Below are 18,954 nucleotides of genomic sequence, written 5' to 3' on the forward strand. Positions count from 1 at the left end.
TAAAGAATTGAATTTAAAATGTTTACCGTTTAAATTTATAAGTTTCCAGTATCTTGATATCGAGAGCCAATGGTTACAAAGCAAGTTCGAGCGTTCAATATTAAAAGCGAATTGTGGGAATTGGGATTTGAGTTGCCATTTCTGCTACTGGAATTGGAACAACAGGTCGATGGGTAGTCACTGGATAGTTTTGGGAACACGAAAGTTACTTCTACGGTGATTCCTTTTGGAGTGAAAAGTTTGGGGGCATGGATAAAGACCGATTCATTTGTCCGAATGAAATCTGAAAATATTATATATATTAAAAATTAAGTTAAGAAAATTTTTAAAAAAGTGCGTTATTAAAAATCTTACTAATAATGATATTCATACATCGCTTTCGAAATTAATAGATAACGTACGAACCAAGTTATACAATGCATTGGATTGCATCACATATATATATATAGTTGCAATTATGGTTTGTTAACTAGTTTAACATCGGAGCAGGGTAACAATGCTAAATGCGACTTTCTCTTTTACCGATGATTTTACTTACCAACTATTCGCACTCGTAAAATTAATATTACCAACCGCAACGATTGTTCATCGCGGGAATTAATTTAACTGAAAAATCGTTAAACTAGAAGGAAGAATAATAGCTCAGCGATATTTGAAATTTTTTTTATTCCAAAATTTTACAATTAACGCGTTAATTATTTTAATGTAATGCAAATATGAAAATTAAAATGAAAATCTATTTTAAAAAATTCAAAATATAATTTAAATTCAAATTGTAAGATACTGGAAGAGTTAACAGGTTAAAATCAAGTTAGCCTGCAAGTGGCTTGAACAGCTGATGATTCTTCAAGTTCTGGTGGTAGTTCAACGATATTAGACGAATTTATGCCTTGCCCCGCACGTGGTAATGCACAGCTAAATATAAGCTACCAATGACGGTTACGAAATGTCAAGCAGAAGAAGCTGCCGAGTACTGGGTCAGTCGGAAAGCTGTTTCGCGTGTGTCTCACAGCGAGCGATTAGAGTTTCGAGATATATCGATTATTTCAAGGATGATCGAGTCGTATCGAAATGGTTATACTCGATCATATTCTCATATTGTTACGGAATTATCGATTACACGTACACGTAATTTTCGATAATTATCTCGTTTCTCTCGTGCGATTTAAAAATTTACAATTAGAAAGTTATTACGAGGCAGAAAAATGTAAAAAAGGTTCTCTCGAATCGAAAGAAACCATTTCTACCATAATTCTCTTGTAATTATCTTCTTCGTAAAGTAGTAGTAGTAGTAGGGAATAATAAAAACTGATAAACGTCACTTTCACAACCGAAGGCGAAGTAAAAATTTTTAAGTTGGAATATATTACCTACAACTTTTTTATCGTAACGAAGAGAGAAAAGATTGTGCTCTATGTTCGATTCGAGTTGAAATGTCGAAAAAAATCGATAATCGATGTCTATTCTTTTTTTCGAAGATTAACGGGAAACTGATAAAAGGAAATATCGACGAAAGTTCGCTGGTGGCTTGTATATACTGCGCAAATGCTCTCCCGCCTCTTGGAATATTACTCGGTTGCCCAAGGTTGCCGTTCGTTCTGCTCACGACTCACAGCGTTATGCACGTGTATAGATATATCAACCGCGCATTTACAGCGATACACCTCTACACAGATATATATTTACGATATATACACGCGTAGTAGATCTATCTCTCTAACGTCCGCGCACGAGAATACACAAGAGAATACGTGTTTCCTAACCTTTTTCTCTATTCCGTTACATTTATTTCGTGTGCATTTTTTTTTCTATTAATCAATAATTATTCAATAAAACTCGAATTATTATTTAATTAATTTTTCATTCTTTTTAAAATAATAAATGAGATAGAAAAAAGAAAGATAGATTCACGAATGTTTTTTTCAGATGACTCTAACAGGTTGACTAAACGTGACACGATAATGGATGACGAGATTGAGAAACTCTGCGCGCGCAATGTACCTATTCTTTGTTCATTTCTCGGCTTTTAAGAGCACGTCTCGCATCGATGCACGGCAATTATTGATATGTGTGTGAAAACCACACGAGGGACACATTGAACAACGTTTATTACACGTATATAGGAATATGTATGTACACTCATCGGTACAGTAGGGCCTCTCCCTTCGGAACTGTCGGTTCGGTAATGCTGGTCGCTACCATGATACGGATCAACGATTTAACGCGAACACACCAGCAGCCTCTCTTTATTTCTATAGTCGAATCATTTCACATCGATCGATCGTTCCTGCGATACGCGGAATCTTACTTTCCCTGAAACTCTATTTCTCTTGTAATTGCTTTTTTCATTTTTATTTTTTTGTGAAATCTGTTTCGAGAATCAATTTTACGCACAAAATATATTTTACCGAATGAATCCTAATGGAAAAAATGATTATTCATCTATTTGGAGAAATCACTTTCTTTGTAATGAAAAAAATATGTTATTTTAGAATAACATTCATCAATGATAAGAAACGATGATGAAACGAATTCGTTTCTAACGTTTATATGAACACGCTAATTACTTCCTATTTTGAAATGTGTTAAATATAAAAGGAATATTCTTCTTCATATACGTATATAGTATATATATATATATATATAATATCTGCTACGAGCACTTCTCATAGTTAATAATAGATGAAAAAAATTGATTGTTTAAAAGCTTAATAAATAAATTGTAACTGTAAGCACGTTGCTTTCTAATCATTTATTTATGAGGCTATTTTCAGCATCGAAATGCATATATTACAATAACGTAAACGTTATAGAAGTGCGTGATATTTGTGGAGTCGATTTGGTCTTCGTTTACATAATCTACGTCTTCTATAAACATACAATGTATGCAAAATAGACGATAGAATTTCTCTATACAAAGATTTTTGAATTATATTTTTTATTGAATTGATAAACGGAAACGATAAGAACGATATCATGTTATCATCGATTTATCACGATTCATTTAATCGATCTAATAATATAACAATAAAAAATTTTTAATCACTTTAAATATTTTTGATGATTACGAATCATCGAATTGAATTAGACGTCAAAAAATTAATTCCAAAAAATTAAATGCTGTTGTTTAATGTACATATATTTCGCGTTTCCTCATGTCTGAACAAACGTGTTAAAGTACTGTTCCTTTCAATTGCATTGTCCTTGAGGTTAGAAGACAAGGAACGACGCAATTCTCACAATTAGTGCCTCTCTATTTAAGTGTCTTTCACGCTCTATTATCATCCAATTTTAATATCTGTTTTAAAATATATACTGAAAAATTAATAAAATCACATTTATCAAATTTTTGACTTGTTTCTTTCAACTTAAGTCTGTTTATTCATATTTGCGAATATTATATATTTCTAAACGACATCTATAATTTACGACCAATGAACCTTTGCTACTGTCGATAAATCAGTCAACTTCCTAACGTATCGTGAAAACTTTAACAAATTTTAAAAATTAAATTTACAACAATGATCGTAAAAAAAGTAATTAAAAAAATAGTTCAAAAAAACGATGATTATAATAAAAATATAATTAAATATAATAGTAACAGCTGTCAAAAGCGTTTAGAAACGTAGATTGACGCGCGCATACAGCTGATAATGATTATGTAAGATATACAACGCGCAGTAAAATGTCATCCATTATATGATTACATCGTAATCTAATCATCTTCAGAATCTTCGAAGAGAATGAGTTATCTTAAAACAAACAATCATCACGTATTTTTATTTTTCATGTCTGAATCGTATCTTCACATGTCAAATAATTGTGTCTCACAACATACGATACTTGAAATTTCATAATTAGAGCTTTATGTTCGAATCTCATCCGTAAAATTTGCTAGAATCTCTGATGATGTAAAAGGAAGAAAAAAATTCGTTTTACATCGGATGCTAGGTGGATCGATCGAGCACAAGTTTGGAAAGAATGAATGAGAACGGAATGAAGACGTTGTACAAGAATATCACGAAAGAATCGGGTCAAGGATCATCTTGCCACTGAATGACAGACACGCTATTATTTTTTATTTTACAAGAGATAATACAGGTAGTACTCACTGTTTCCTCGTCTCACTGCGTGCTTTGGACCTCCGATATCGCTCCGGTATCCGGTGGTTAACAATCGACGAGGCTCGAGAAATATCCTGGTTAGAAGCACTCGCGATTTTTGCCTGCGATCATGAAGCGAGATCGGTTTGTTGGTTGGTCTAAAAGGGTTAGAAAAAGAAGTGGTGTCGCTAACGGACACACGAACGTGCCCCGCTCGCCGTCCACCGTTGAACTGATTTCTGGCTCCTTTGTTTAGTAAACAGAAACAGCTGAGCCACACTACTAGTTACGAGAGGTAGAGGTGGCGGGAGCTTGATCCACTCTTCCCGCACAACGCTCACGATACTACGCAAGCGCGTTTCTCCGCGAGCGTCACGTGGTCTTACACGTTTAACCAATTGGAAAATAGCATTGTGGACAGTATCGTATTGCGATATATTACACTAGAATTAAAATAAAATATCAAATAAAAAATATTTAATAGATATAACTAATTCAAATAAGATTCTTAATATAAATTATTAATTGTACTATTAATCATTATCATCATGATCAATTATATGTAATGCAATGTAATTGTTCTTATCATTCCGTTTAAAACCGTATAAGAAATAATATATATATGTATATATATATATTTGACATAAAACTTACCAAATCAGCAAATCATGAAAACACCATAAATATTCTTTATTTCATTGTGCGAAATATAGGATATATATAAATTTGGAATAAAATTCAATGAAGGAATAATAGTAATAAAATTCTGATACAAAAATTTATACTTTACCGAGCTAAAAGAAAAAAGTATATTATTATTGATGTAATTTTGTTTGATGATATTAAAATCTTGTTATGTTTTTCAAATAATTGATTTATCATTAACCCAATTTCATCCTTTAAACAATGTTATATTATTTATTGATACATAGAATTTATCAATAATACCATTAGCTAACAGTATTACACTTGCCTCTATTTCTTCGAAAATTGTCATTTTCTCGTTCCTTGTTTGCGAAATTATAATACATGTATCAAAGAGCAGTTTACTTTCTTTGATCGTCTTTTTTTTTTTTTTATCTGTTGAAGTTGTTTGTCATACATTATAATTAATTACTATTCAATCACAATTACAGATCATACATACACGTATAATTACACATTACGACATTACATACATGTGTTTCTGTATTATATATTTATATATGTATATTTATATATTTATAAATTACAGATCGAAGATTAGAGGTACTCTATTTCGATATTTTTGGGAATGTTTTGACACTCTCAATCTTTTTCTTTCTATACTCGATGCCATTAGAAATTATATGCAATAAACGAAATATACTTTTCTACTCTCACTTCTTACGTGCTTTTCGAGATCAAATTTCGTGCACATGTTACTAAGCGTTAAGAAAATCTAAAATATTAATTAAATTGCATATTTATAAATATCAATGAAGAATTAAAACAATCGTGTCATTGTTTTTCTGACATATTTAAAATGCGTTACTTTTTTAAATCATCAACATCGTTTTCATTTCACTGATTTTCGTTGACATTTATTAGGTTATTGCACTTGATAAAGAGGTCAAAGTACTTAAATTTTGTTGTCATATAACAACTTTTAACGCTTTACAACTAAAAATATATCGAAAAATTGTTAGCTCTTAACACGTCTTGTAAAAAATTTACTTTTTTAACGTTTAATAAAAATTTCCATAGACAAAATTATCGATCAACCTGTTACGATAGCTGAAAATACTGCGAAGAGGCAAAAATGCATTTTAAGGGGTTTTTGTTCCTTCATTGCTCGTTTCTTACCACAACGGACGTTTTTTCCTAAATGATATTTAATATTGATCTTAATACGATTCAATTAACTGTATCTTTACAGACTCTTTACCTGTACAGAACATTTTGTTTTACGTTTGTTCCTTTAATATTAATTGTAAGAACAACAACGACACTACTAATTTTTTTCTTTACAATTAATCATTACAGGTTCAAGTTAACATGATTATATCTAATACCTACATAGTTTAATAATTATATGTACGTAAACGAATAAATTTGACGTGATATTTTTCGTAGCAGCAACAAATAGAGGTCGTATAGATTCAATAGAGGTCTACTTTATCGACGCATCAATATGTTCTGGATCAACAACAGGTTCGCGTTTTTAAATTTTTTTAATAATTATTGCTTTGACGTGAACTCAGATATTCTTCAGAATATATATTAATCGTAATTACGATTGATGAATTATTCTTTATAAAGAGCTTTCGATTTAATATAATAAAATAGAATATAAAATTGAATATTTCTTTTTTAACAAATAAATTAATAAATATAAAGAAAATAAAATAATTTAGTTATATAGCCCAAAACTTAAGACCTCTTTGCAAGGATGAAAAATTCAATGCTTTCTCTTGCTCTCATCCATTCGTTCGTTTTCAGTCATACTTGTCAAACATCGATAGACTTGCCAATGTCGCACACATAACCTCTAATTTATATATCTTTTCTAAGATATCTATACATGCATCGTGTTTAAATAAATCTTTCCCTTTAGATACACAAACGCCATCTTGGATATTGCACAAATGTGCAATATTACACACAGTTGAGATCACGAGCTGGAAACGTCATGTCCCGAGTCGAATTTTTTGCGAAAAAAATCCTCTCAGGATCCATTTAATGTACCAACGCAAACAGACCGTCACGCCGCAAGTGGAAAAGCTTTGCACTGTTTCAAAGAACGCAATGCAGTCTTGTGAATTAATATATTACATATAACGTTTTCATCTCATGGGATGTATTGGCTGGCACAGTTAAGCAGTATTGTCTGATGTGCTTCATTGGATACAGGAAAATAATTTAACGAAGATACTTGTATTCGCATTGACACGGATCAGAGTGACAATCTATAACTGACGGTATTAATTAATAGTTCTAACTGTTTATATCTTACTTGGCAGGTCCTTTTCCCTCTTAAACGAATTCTCCGTTTCAGGCTGGAGTTTCAACGGTGACCGCGTGCTCTGAAAATGGAAATACAATTCGGCATCGAACGATTCAAAGCTACGTTGTTGTAAGAAGTGACAGGTGAAAAGCTGTTACAGGATGTTTCAGAAAATTGAAATGTAATGGTGCTCGTTGAAATAAGCATGATAATGTTGAATTTATCATTTTTCAATTTAAAAATCTTCTCGGTTCGAGAAATCTTTTTATCCTCTGGATATTTAGATTTATTTTAACGATACCACCATATTTTTCAACACCAATTTTTGTGAAACATCCTGTACAGCATTATTTGTACCGGTATTACGCGTGCGCCTTCAGAGAGACACTATGGACAAGTGTTCGGGATATTGGAGCAACGCTCTTCGCCGAAACTTTCTCAATTACGTCATTACGAAATTCGAGCAAAGCTAGAGCTCCGCCGTTGTGTATACGTGCAGACGACGCGTTCGATTGTTTTCCAATATCGTCCAATATTCTTGGCCGCATCGTCGATTCCGTTTTTTCTCTGTGCTATGCTAAATAGAATTCTCGATAGATCGCTGCTTTTCTCAATTTCATCTCGTTCAAAATTTTCTATTCTTCTGTGTATCCTTTTCTTTTTTTCCCCCCCCCCTTTTTATATCTTCGCTTGGAATATTTTTTGTACAGCGTAGAATATCTGTTGTTTAGAGCATGTACAAAGCTCGAGCGGCGCGCTACTGGATTTCATTTGGATGTTCTAAATATAAATCGACATGCACGTAATTTTTCTTCTCCATCGAGTTACGTGACCTCGCTTCGCTACAGCCTTTCCTTAAATTTTTCAATTTGGCAGTTTCTACAATTAATGTTTCTGAAAAGAAAAAAAGAATTATTCGATAATCTACTTTCTTAAAATTGAAGGTTAAGAAGCGTTCCTTTTTTACGTAAACAAATCGATGATACTTGTTTGAAGGTTGGTAACAAGTCGATAACAAATGTCAATTCGCGTGCAAAGCTACGAATCATACCGGTCGATAATCTCTATTTACCTGGTGACGCGATTGAAGCTAAATTTAATTATCTGGAAAGTAGGAAAGATAGGAATATAACTTATCGCCATCCATATGTTCTTGCTTTCTATCCGTATTCCTATTTTTTGAAAATTAAAACGTTAAAAATATATTCGTTAATAAAGAAAGAAACTCTATTTACTGTACCTTTTTATCCATTTTATCTTTCGACATTTCATCGAATCGAGGAAAGAACACTTCTCTTCGTGAAATCGAAGAAGTAGAACATGGCGGACGTGTATAGGTTAGATCGTCGAGGACTCGATCGATTCCTCGCCCATTATCGATTACAGTTTCCTTGCGTGGTTACCAGTGTACCTGTGACGATATCGATTTTAGGATGGGGAGAATTGCGATAGTCGTCGAGTTTGTTGGCACGCCAATCACGATACGACTATATCCTGCGATAAATCTGAAGCACGTGCTCTCTCTCTCTCTCTCTCCTGTTCCTTCAATTATTATTTCGACGAAAATTTTTACATTCCTTTTCATCGTTTCGATCCATTTTAATTTAAAGATTATTCTCGAAAAAAAATTCGATTATTTATTTCGATTAATTATTCGAACAGCTGTTTCTATCTCTTCGTAATCCAACTATATCGATAAACGATATTGTTGTCCCAGAGGTTTATATAGGTTTCCATCAGGTTGGTATTAATTAAATTCTCCATCCGTAGCCGATTAACTCGTTAAATTATGCCTGTTACAGAAGCTTTAAGCTTCTTATCAACGATACGGCTAACGATATATATATAGTCGAAAGGAAACGCTTGCACAACTTTTTTAACAAATTTTTCAACAAAATAAACCGCGCATAAAATTTATCTTCATATATGTATATCCTTTACACGTTTATCTGTAAAAAAAAAAAAAAAACGATAACATCGACTTATATATATCGACTTTCTCTTTATACTTTTCGATATTATCAAAAAAAAAAAAAGAAAAAAAGCGAAACGTTTCGTAAAGTTAGGTCCATCGTGGTACTATCGAATCCTGACCTACAAACCGTCGAGCCAAATTGATGAAATATTAGATAAGAAAGAAAAGAGACTGTTGTTATTTTCTCATTGATTCGTGGAAGGCCAATAGGAAGGGCAAAATGGTCACGGGTACGTTACTGCGATCGATCGAGTTATTCTGGCAACGATCCCATAACGCATACACACAACCATCCAAAGCGAATATTACGGTATCGTGAAAAAAAGTTCCAGATCCACGATTCCATTGCCCCACTGCGCGAAACGAAACGATACGACGACGTCTCTCTCATCGTTCGATTCGCGATTATCGTTGCCTGTGATTGGTCGAAACCGTTCGAGGAACGATTCTCTCGCATCGAGATGTATCGACTCTCAGAGATATGGCGAGGCGCGTGTTCAATGGCGCGTGTTTCGCGGCGTGTTGCGCTCGTTAAAAAAAGGATCGGACGAATTTAGCACGGCGGTTATAAAGAGCGACCGACTAAGAAAAGATCGGTAGTGTGCAACAAGTATTCGAGAATTCGAGCATGACAGTGTCGTGGATGGTGTTGTTTCGTTCGCGGATGCATCCATGTTACCGATATCGCACGTTCACCTTCCTTCCCACGTTTTATCGATCGATGTGAAAGATTGTACAAAGTGTGTGTTCTTGCTCGAATGTAAATACCCTTCGCGCCTGTCAACTATACTTTTTCCCTGCACGTAGAAGAAACCTGCATTAACCACTTAACCGTTACTCAACTCGTTGTAACGTTGTTCGATAACAACGCGCAATAAGTGGAATATGAAATAGAACGATGCTTTCCCTTCACCGCTAACGAAGTAATAAAACGTATCTTTTTAACGCTTATATTTGGCAACGATGTAACTGCCGCAACTCTGAACGTGATTGGTCAACATAACCGTTGAAAACACTCGCTTTGAAACGCGAATTGAATTTAACGCGAGAAACGATTGATTTCAGAAGCCTCGCTTGTTCCACGGTAGGTCTTAGAGGATGCACAAGCTAGCCAAGGGCCTGAAGAAGAAGAAAAAGCAGAAGAAGGGTAAGAAGGGAGCGGAGGAGGACGAGTTCGACCCGGAGGAGCTCGAGCGTTATAGGCGCGAGCGGGCGGAGGCCCAGCAGAAAGCCGAGGATTCCGGCGAGCAGGCCAGCAACGCTTCCTCCGACGAGTGGAAGAAGTTCGAGGCGTTGACCGCCGGCGTCGACTCGATCCTCAAGAAGACCCAGGGCGACCTCGACCGGATCAAATCCACCTCGTTCTTCCAACGGAAGCCCCCCCTAGACGAGGACAGGAAGAAGGAGGGGGAGGAGGGGGAGAAGGATCAAGAAGATCCCGGAAAGAAGAAGTCCTCCTCCTCGAGGAAGTGGGTGGGCTTCGACGAGGAGGGGAATCCTATCGAGGGGGAACCCCCCGATTTCGGGGGGAAGAAGAGGAAGGAGGAGGGGCCGCTGGTGAACGAGGACGGTTTCGTGGACGTGCCGGAGGACGAGGATGGGCACGAGGACTCGGCCGATGAGGACATCTTCGACACCGCTTACGTCGACGTCCTCCAGAATATCGACGTCCAACTAGCCTACATACCTGACAGCCCCGTCGAGGAGGAGGCAGGAGACGACCCGTTCGACACGACGAGCGCCGACAAGGTTCTTAAAACGGTCGACAAGAAGGGGAACAAATTGGTCAGCCTAGGAAACGCGGTCGAGGTTCTGTCGGGCAGAATCGATTACGTGAGCTCGTGCAAGATATCGAAGAGCGGCAGACGACCGAGGCTTCAGCAAGACTTGTTGTTGGACGACTTCGACAGCGAGGACAGCGCCGGAAGGCAAACGGCGGTGGAAAGCGGCGAATCAGCGCCGCTCGCCGCTGAACCGGTCCAATCGGAGAAGACTCTGCTCGACGACGACAGCGACCTCCCACCCATAGATATACCCATCGATCTAGCCAAACTCCCCCCCACCGTACTCCCGACACCGGCGAGCCCAGCCGTCGGCGGGGAGGTGAGGAAGGACGGGCCCCTCGACATCTCCGAGTTCGAGGTTTTGAAGGAGAAGACCATCTTGGAAGAGATACCCGACTTGGACGAAGCCGAGTTCGAATTGAACGGTTGCGCGGCCACCGATGAGGAGCCGGTGCGACTCGAGGAGGCGGAGGACCCGTTCGGCGCCAAGGAGCCGGAGATCGTGAACTATCAATCGGAGATCATAGAGGCGAGCTTCGAGGCGGCCACCTTCGTCGACGAGGAGGACCCGTTCGACACGACGTTCGCCGACAACATTCTGCCCGGTAAGACGGAATTGAAGTTCATCGAGAAGGAGTTGGACGAGCTGCCCGTGTCCGAGGTTACGATATCGTTGACAGACCCGGCCGGGTTGAACCGGGACTACGAGACAGGTTTGTTGAAGGAGGTCGAGAGGGCAGTCGCGAGCGACAAGAGGGACCTCTTAGGCGGGTCGACGACCGACTTGAGCCGGCTCGCGGACGAGCCCATTGCTCCCCTCGAGGACATCTCGAGCTACGTGGATCCGTTCGACACATCGTCCGTGAAAGAGATACCGCCAGGTAAGACCGAGTTGAAGTTCCTCGAGAAGGAGTTGCTCGGCGAGAAGCAAGAGAGCTCCCTGGACGACGAGGACTTCGACCCGAGAAGGGGAGAGGAACAACAGCGGCTGTTTGGAACCGTCGATTTTCAAGTAGAGGAAGAGAAGGAGGAGGAGGGGAAGGAGAGCGAGACCGGGATCGTCGATCGAAGATCGTCGCGGCCCGAGGTGCTCGAATTGGGTGTATCGAAAGCGGTCGCGTTCGAGCTGCCCACACCGTCCAAACGGCCCGATCTGCTCGCGACCACCGAGGAGGAGAAAGCGTTGCCCTCGAAGCCGCTCACTCCCTATTACACGCAAAAATCGATCGAGGATTACCTGCCTGGCGAGGAGGAACAAGAGGAGGAGGCGGCCGATGTCGATCCGTTCGACACGAGTTTCGTAGCCAAGGTAGCGCCGGGTAAGACCGAGCTCAAGTTGATCGAATCGGAATTGTTGAGGCAGCAAGATCATCCGTCGTCCACGAGGCTGCCCCACAGCTTGAGCGACCACGAGTTCGATCCACGTGCCGAGGGAGAACCTGTCAGAAGGCAGAGCGATTTCACGATAAGGCCCAACGATCTAAGGATAAATGAATTGCAAAATTCCGTGTTGAAAAAGTTCGAGGAGGTGAATAATAAGCGAAGGGAATTGGTCGAGAAGAGGCAGGAGAGTCTGTTGGACGAGAGTATCGAGGTGGACGCGAAGCCTCTCACGCCCAGGATCGAGACGAGGACCATCGAGGAGGACGAGGAGATCTCGTACCAGGATCCATTCGACACCTCGATCGCAACGAATATACTACCCGGCAAGGCGGAACTGAAGATTCTCGAGACCGAGTTGGAACAGATCCCTGCCGAGATACCCGTCGCTCGCCCCGTTCCGATCGCCCTCACCGCAGTGATCAACGCGACGGTTATTCCAGAAGTCGATCCCGACTTCGATCCCAGAGCGGAGGAGAGGAAGGATTTCTTGTGCATCGACGACCAAGATCCCGGCGCGAAAGTGTTGACCCCTTTGCAGAACGAGAGCTTTCCTTTGGGGGAGGACGTGGATCCGTTCGACACGAGTTTCGCGAGTCTGGGGCCGGGCAAGACCGAGCTGAAACTGCTCGAGTCCGAATTAATGGAAAAATAAGAGGCTCTATCTACCGATAATCTCTTCTTTACCTTCTTCTCTCTCCTCTTTCCTCTTCCTTTTAAACGTGACGCTTCCTTCATTTTGGACTCGCTGGATTTGAACGACGCTCGAATCGATTCAACATGGATTCGAAAGGAGGGAACCCGTTCTTGATGGACGACTACGACGGGATCGAGTCGAACGACAACATGGCGGGCCAGGCGTCCAATCCGTTCCTTCAAGATTTCGGCGACGCTACGGGGACATCTGGCGGCGGGGAGAATCCGTTTCTGAATTTCGGCGGGGACCAATCGTATCACCAATCGTCTGCGATCACCGTCGACTCGACGAATCCCTTCGCCTCGTTCGCCACTGACACCAGCGCGCCTAGCACCGGTTTCGAGGCGGCGACCACCGACGCCACCACGGCCAATATATTCTCGACCGAGGCGAAGAACATATTCGTGACGAGCGGCGATGAGTCGAATTTGTTCGACGCCCCGCTCTCCTCCCATTCGTCGGAGGAGTTCTTCGGCCAGACGGCGCCACCACCGTCGCCGGCCACCGTGCAGCAACCGGCCCAGCAGCCCAAGAACGCGAGAGCGGCGCCCTCTAGGCCCCCTCCCCCCAGGCCGCAACCTCCTGCACCTCCCAAGAACACCAAAGACTTGATCCTGTCCGTGACCGGTGCCATGGATGCTACTTCCAATCATCTTCTGGATCGACTACAAGTTTGTATATATATATATATATATATATATACGTACAACACATATCATATATTATATATATGAATCTCTTCTTTTCTCATTCCATCAATCTCTTCTTTTCTCATTCCTCGATTTCATCCTCGCTTTGTTACAGGCAACCAGAACGCCCAGCCCAACTTTGATGCACTCCCCGTCTCCGACACCGGAACACAGTTTCGCAGATTTCTTGGACGTCGACTCGAACGTTCCGGACTTGATGTCCGACGACAACAGCAAAGCGGTCGAGCTACCGAAGAATCGGGACATATTGGATTTGTTCGACGCGCCCAACACGGACACGACGACTACGACCATATTCTCCTCCTCCACGATCGCCGAGGACACGAGTTCGGGAACAGGGGCGACCCTGATCACCACTACGACCCAGGAGAATCCATTCGTCAGTATCACTGAGCAACAAGCGTCTCCGGTCCAGCAGGCGGACGAGTTTCAAGAGACAGCGTCCGTGGCGAGCGAGAAGAGACCCTCGGTCTCGTCCACGACGGGTGCGGTGGGAAGCGACACCGAGAGGGCCGGCGTCGACATGGATCTGGCCGCGTCGGAGACGTTGCAGTCGTCGAGTAACGAATTGTTCTCGACCACCGAACAATTGTCCACGTCCGTGACCGAGTCCACCTTCTTCTCCGTCGCGGACACCGCGATCGCGCCATTTTCCACGCCCATGCAAACGTCCGCCGCGCAGTCGCTGTTCACGACCACGGAGATCAACTCCTCCCAACCCGGCGGACCCTTCGCCTCCGACCTGCTCGGTGATTTTGGCGAGCCAATCACGACGGATACCGCGAGGTCGACCAGCCCGACACCTGGCGCCGAATTTCCTGCCAACGAGGCGTACAAGCCCGAAGAACAATTGGACAATCTAGCAGCTAGCACGCAGAAGACGGCGGAGAGCGGTGGGGATGCTTTCGATATTTTCGCGTCGAAGTTTGACAAGGCTGCGGAACAGGAGACCAACGCGGGTGATCCTTTCCTGGATGCTTTCGGCGGTGGGCCGACCGCCATGGACACGTCCAGCGATGGTAAATTCTTTTGTCGTTTATCTTCAATTTTTCCTAAAAAAAAATTGTACCATTTTACATTATTTTATATAATTAGTTTGGGGCGATTCCTCTGCAACGGGGTCGGAGACAGCGGTGACGGGATTCGGGGAAAGCGACGGGTTCGACTCGTTCTTGAGCATGACTGCACCTCCTCCTGAACCGAGTGTAAAGAGAACCGAGTCTGTAGATTCGGATGCGGGACCAGATTTCAGCGTGTTCATCAAGTAAGAATTATTATTTTTAATTTTGTCTCGCGTTTTCTTGTAAATTGTTGACACTGATCGTTGTTCCCTGTTCGAAAAGACCGAAAGAGGGTGATCAATCTGGAATCGAAGGTGGAGCTGTCCCTGTGCTGGCACCACCGCCGAAGAGTCCTCAGAATACCGCATACGTCGACACCTCGCCACGTTTCAACCCATTCGACAAATCTGGATCCGCGCAAGACGCCATTCCTACCACGGAAACTGTTCAACCAGAAATCACTAGGACAGATTCTCAGGTACCGTATTTCTTGTACACATGATTATTTTAAAAGGGATGTTATATTTTTACGTCTGTCCGAATTGCAGGAAACTCCTCCGACACCTCTGTTCGATGAAGATGTTAGTCAACCTCTGGAAGACTTCCCAAGGGTAACGTACACTGGTGACGGTTGGGATATGCACCTACGCCAGCCTAACAAGAAAAAGATAACCGGTCAACGATTCTGGAAGAAAATTTTCGTCAAGTTGGTTTATCAAGGCGACAATCCTGTGCTCCAATTGTTCAACAGCAGAGAGGATAAGGATCCCTTCCAAGAATTGCCCCTGGTTCCTTCTTATTCGGTTTCTGATATCGGGGCGCAACAGTTTGACCAGTATGGAAAAATATTTACGGTGAAGTTGCAATACATTTTCTACAAGGAACGACCCGGGGTACGGCCTGGCCAGGTAACCAAAGCGGAAAGATTAACGAACAAGCTCAGTCAATTTGCCGCGTACGCCATTCAAGGTGATTATCAGGGGGTTAAGGAATTTGGAAGCGACTTGAAGAAACTTGGTCTTCCTGTGGAACACGCGCCACAGGTATGACGACATTGTGAAGCGTAGAGGATAAAATTGTTTTCCAAAAATTGATGAATTTTTTTTTTCGTGTAGATTTCCGAACTGTTCAAACTTGGCTCCCAATGCTACGAGGACATGAAACAGTTCTCTTGCGCGATCGAAGAAGCTCTGTTCAGATTACCCGCTCATCGAGATCGAGCGCTTAATTACAAGACGGAGGATGTGCAGATAACAGTCGTGGATGAACTGTACGTGGAACAGAACGCGCAAGGCCAAGTTGAGAAACAGATAGCTCGTGTCCGATTGTTCTTCTTGGGCTTCCTTTCTGGTAAATCAGACTTTGTCCATTTCTTCTTATAGATTTGTCATTGAAATTGATATTTACTAAGTCCATTTCTTCTTATAGATTATCTAATTTACTAATTTATCATTTTGATTATATCAGGAATGCCCGACGTAGAGTTGGGGATAAACGACATGTGGCGTCAGGGAAAAGAAGTAGTAGGTAGACACGATATTATTCCAGTGGTAACAGAGGAATGGATCCGGCTTGAAAACGTCGAATTCCACTCTTGCGTTCAACAGGACGAGTATGAAAAATCTAGAATCATTAAGTACGTATCTTAAGGTATTTACATAGGTCTTAATCAATCTTTTACAAGATGATACATATTTTCACAAATTATAACTACAACGATACTAACCAAAGACTGCATTGCGTCTCTAACACGTGACTAACACTTTTGAAGGTTCAAGCCACCAGATGCATGTTATATCGAACTTATGAGATTTCGAGTAAGGCCTCCTAAAAACAGAGAGCTTCCTCTTCAACTTAAAGCTGTAATGTGCATTACCGGTAATAAGGTAATGTCACTTTTCATTCACAAAAAAAAAAAAAGAAAAAAAAAACATACATGTTCCAACTGTAGAAAAAAATATCCAACATCATTGCACTTGTATTCTACGAATCAATATCCGCTTTTGCTTTGATGATAGTGTCACGTCCTCGTTCCAACACCCACACGCTCTGACTCTGTTCTTTATTTTAATTAATAGGTAGAATTGAGGGCCGATATTCTCGTGCCGGGTTTCGCGTCGAGAAAACTGGGCCAAGTACCCTGTGAAGACGTGATGGTCCGTTTCCCTATCCCAGAGTGTTGGATATATTTGTTCAGGGTGGAAAAACACTTCAGATACGGATCTGTAAAATCAGCCCATAGAAGAACGGGAAAGATCAAGGGTATCGAAAGATTTCTCGGCGCGGTCGATAACTTAGAACCTCAACTGATGGAGGTAACGTCGGGACAGGCAAAGTACGAGCATCAACATCGTGCCATTGTGTGGAGAATGCCCAGGTTACCGAAAGAAGGCCAAGGTACGAGCATTACTTTAAATCTTTAAATTCCCCAACATTTTGGAACATCATCGATAATATATATATTCTCAGGAGCGTACACGACTCACCAATTGATATGTAGAATGGCCCTAACCTCTTACGATCAGATCCCTGAGAACTTGGCCGAATACTGTTACGTAGAATTCACTATGCCTGCAACCCAAGTATCTCACACGACGGCAAGGAGCGTTAGCTTTCAGAATCACGACAGTGATAATCCACCGGAGAAGTATGTTAAGAATTTGTCGCGACACGAGTACAGGTATAAATGTTGTGATGATAGCTTAAGCATGCATCGTTTGCAAAGAGATAAGGAATTTTTACAATTTTTTCGTTATTTAGAGTTGGAATCGAACACACGCAAGGCGAAGGACCAGGAGCGTACGTATCGGCGACATACACGAGAAAAATTCCTGAAACGACGCCTGAAACGCAAGGCGAAGCGTCGGACGCTGGCGCGGAATCTGACTCGGATTCTTCCGATTAATTTCAAGTCGGTGGTAAGATAACCTGTAACACGTACGAAATTTAAGAAGAATTACTTGTTAATGATAATAAGATGTATACAGAAAGCAGAACGATGCCTGTGACTGGACGCGTGGCGTTTTACGAGTCGCAGCGTAAGTCGAATGGATAATTTCTACGCGATCAAGCGCAACACGTTATAGGGTTAATTCGCGTGTAACCCTATAAGATAGGAAACGAAGATATATAAGTATTGATAGTTCCGAACGCACATCAGTATTAAACGGTCAGAATAAATCGTTCGTGTTGGTGTTCACTTCAAGTTTTTTTTGGATGGCTACGACCCGCGAAACGCCTGGCGTCACTGCGTGTTCATGTAACGCATAGCAGTTAAATGAAATGTACGTATGAAATGAAGTAATTTGTAAGGGAGGACAATACCGATTTTACGTTCAGTTTAGCTTGCTAAGTAGTAATACGCACTCGCGGTGAAGAGCTTTGCCTTTGCTCAAGTTGCGCGTTTCAAAGACGAATCAACGATTTTTAGCCGTTTTTAAAATTCAGTAATCGCTCACTCGTTACGCTCGTTAAATTACTCGTTAAATTATATTACATTACATTGTTTAATTCTACATTTTTGTCAAATAAGAATTGCTTATGCGTAAATGTTTGTTCGTTTTATCTTAATTATATTATTTTTTTCTTGAATTCCATCATCAGTGTATTTAAAATGTTTAATTAGTTTAACGACTGTCGTATCAACACGATGATCAGAGGACAATAGTTGTTAATTAAGAAAGTCGTTATAATTCGGAGAAACGTGCAGCGCATATCTTATCGTTTAAGCTTGCAGATGATCTATATCGAATGTTATCTAGTCGTTTCCAAAAAATGTAGTTTATCCTGAATAATCGTCGGTTATTAGAAATGTAAGTAAATAATAATAATGAAATAGGGGTATCGAGAATTTTGCCAGGCAAAGGGCGAACATATAATTTGTATAATATTAATGCGAGCATGGGAGACTGCAATTAATCTAGTTTTTAATAATATTTTGTTCTTGTGCGCGATTAAAGGTGCAAGAATATGTTCAAACGCTTTGCGACTCGATATATTATAACGTGTTATAGATATAAGTTTACGTTTCATTTTCTTTTATTTACAAAAAAAAAAAAAAGAAATGACCGTATTAACAATGGCTAATCGAAATATGTATCCCGCGTAAGGCTAGGTGAAAAGAATCTATTTATCTATAGATAAGAAATGGTGCGAGATCTTATTAATAATAACTTTACTTATTAAGGAAAACAAAAATCTAGTCACGTAAGTTTCCGTTGAGATTTTTTCAATTTTTCGTTAGAAATTTTTCATCCTGCAAAGGAGATCAGAAGAGTCT

The 18,954-nt window shown here is 40.7% G+C and overlaps 2 protein-coding genes and 1 long non-coding RNA gene across 6 annotated transcripts in view; 1 reads left to right on the forward strand and 2 right to left on the reverse strand.

The window, feature by feature from the left end:
- The window catches only part of LOC552804 (tubulin-specific chaperone cofactor E-like protein), a 12,292-nt gene extending 7,884 nt beyond the window's left edge, over positions 1 to 4,408 (reverse strand). Inside the window, exons 1-2 of one of the 2 annotated variants that reach the window (XM_625179.6) lie at positions 4,113 to 4,408; positions 27 to 283 (exon numbers count right to left, since the gene is read on the reverse strand). The gene's annotated coding sequence lies outside the window, so the exon portion shown is untranslated. The remainder of the gene's footprint in view (positions 1 to 26; positions 284 to 4,112) is intronic. The other variant, XM_006570304.3, reaches the window with a different exon arrangement.
- A 2,670-nt stretch (positions 4,409 to 7,078) lies between these two features.
- Positions 7,079 to 9,273, reverse strand: LOC113219130. 3 transcript variants are annotated; one of them, XR_003305782.1, is made up of 4 exons: positions 8,309 to 9,273; positions 8,141 to 8,240; positions 7,426 to 7,962; positions 7,079 to 7,147 (listed from the first exon to the last, which is right to left on the reverse strand). It is a non-coding gene; the product is annotated as an uncharacterized LOC113219130 (long non-coding RNA). The 3 variants fall into 3 exon arrangements; XR_003305783.1 differs by having other exon boundaries at positions 8,055 to 8,240; XR_003305781.1 differs by having other exon boundaries at positions 7,426 to 8,240.
- A 51-nt stretch (positions 9,274 to 9,324) lies between these two features.
- LOC413428 lies at positions 9,325 to 18,762 on the forward strand. Its single transcript, XM_026443706.1, has 12 exons — positions 9,325 to 12,859; positions 12,934 to 13,575; positions 13,709 to 14,633; positions 14,710 to 14,878; positions 14,958 to 15,153; positions 15,224 to 15,718; positions 15,791 to 16,025; positions 16,143 to 16,311; positions 16,447 to 16,561; positions 16,754 to 17,072; positions 17,145 to 17,355; positions 17,436 to 18,762. Exons 1-12 carry the CDS (start codon positions 10,142 to 10,144, stop codon positions 17,578 to 17,580), a joined length of 6,339 nt encoding a protein of 2,112 aa, XP_026299491.1. The 5' UTR covers positions 9,325 to 10,141; the 3' UTR covers positions 17,581 to 18,762.
- Positions 18,763 to 18,954: the final 192 nt, after the last annotated feature.

This window comes from Apis mellifera, linkage group LG11 (genome assembly GCF_003254395.2).
Source record: "Apis mellifera strain DH4 linkage group LG11, Amel_HAv3.1, whole genome shotgun sequence".
In the NCBI taxonomy this organism is placed as follows: domain Eukaryota; kingdom Metazoa; phylum Arthropoda; class Insecta; order Hymenoptera; family Apidae; genus Apis; species Apis mellifera.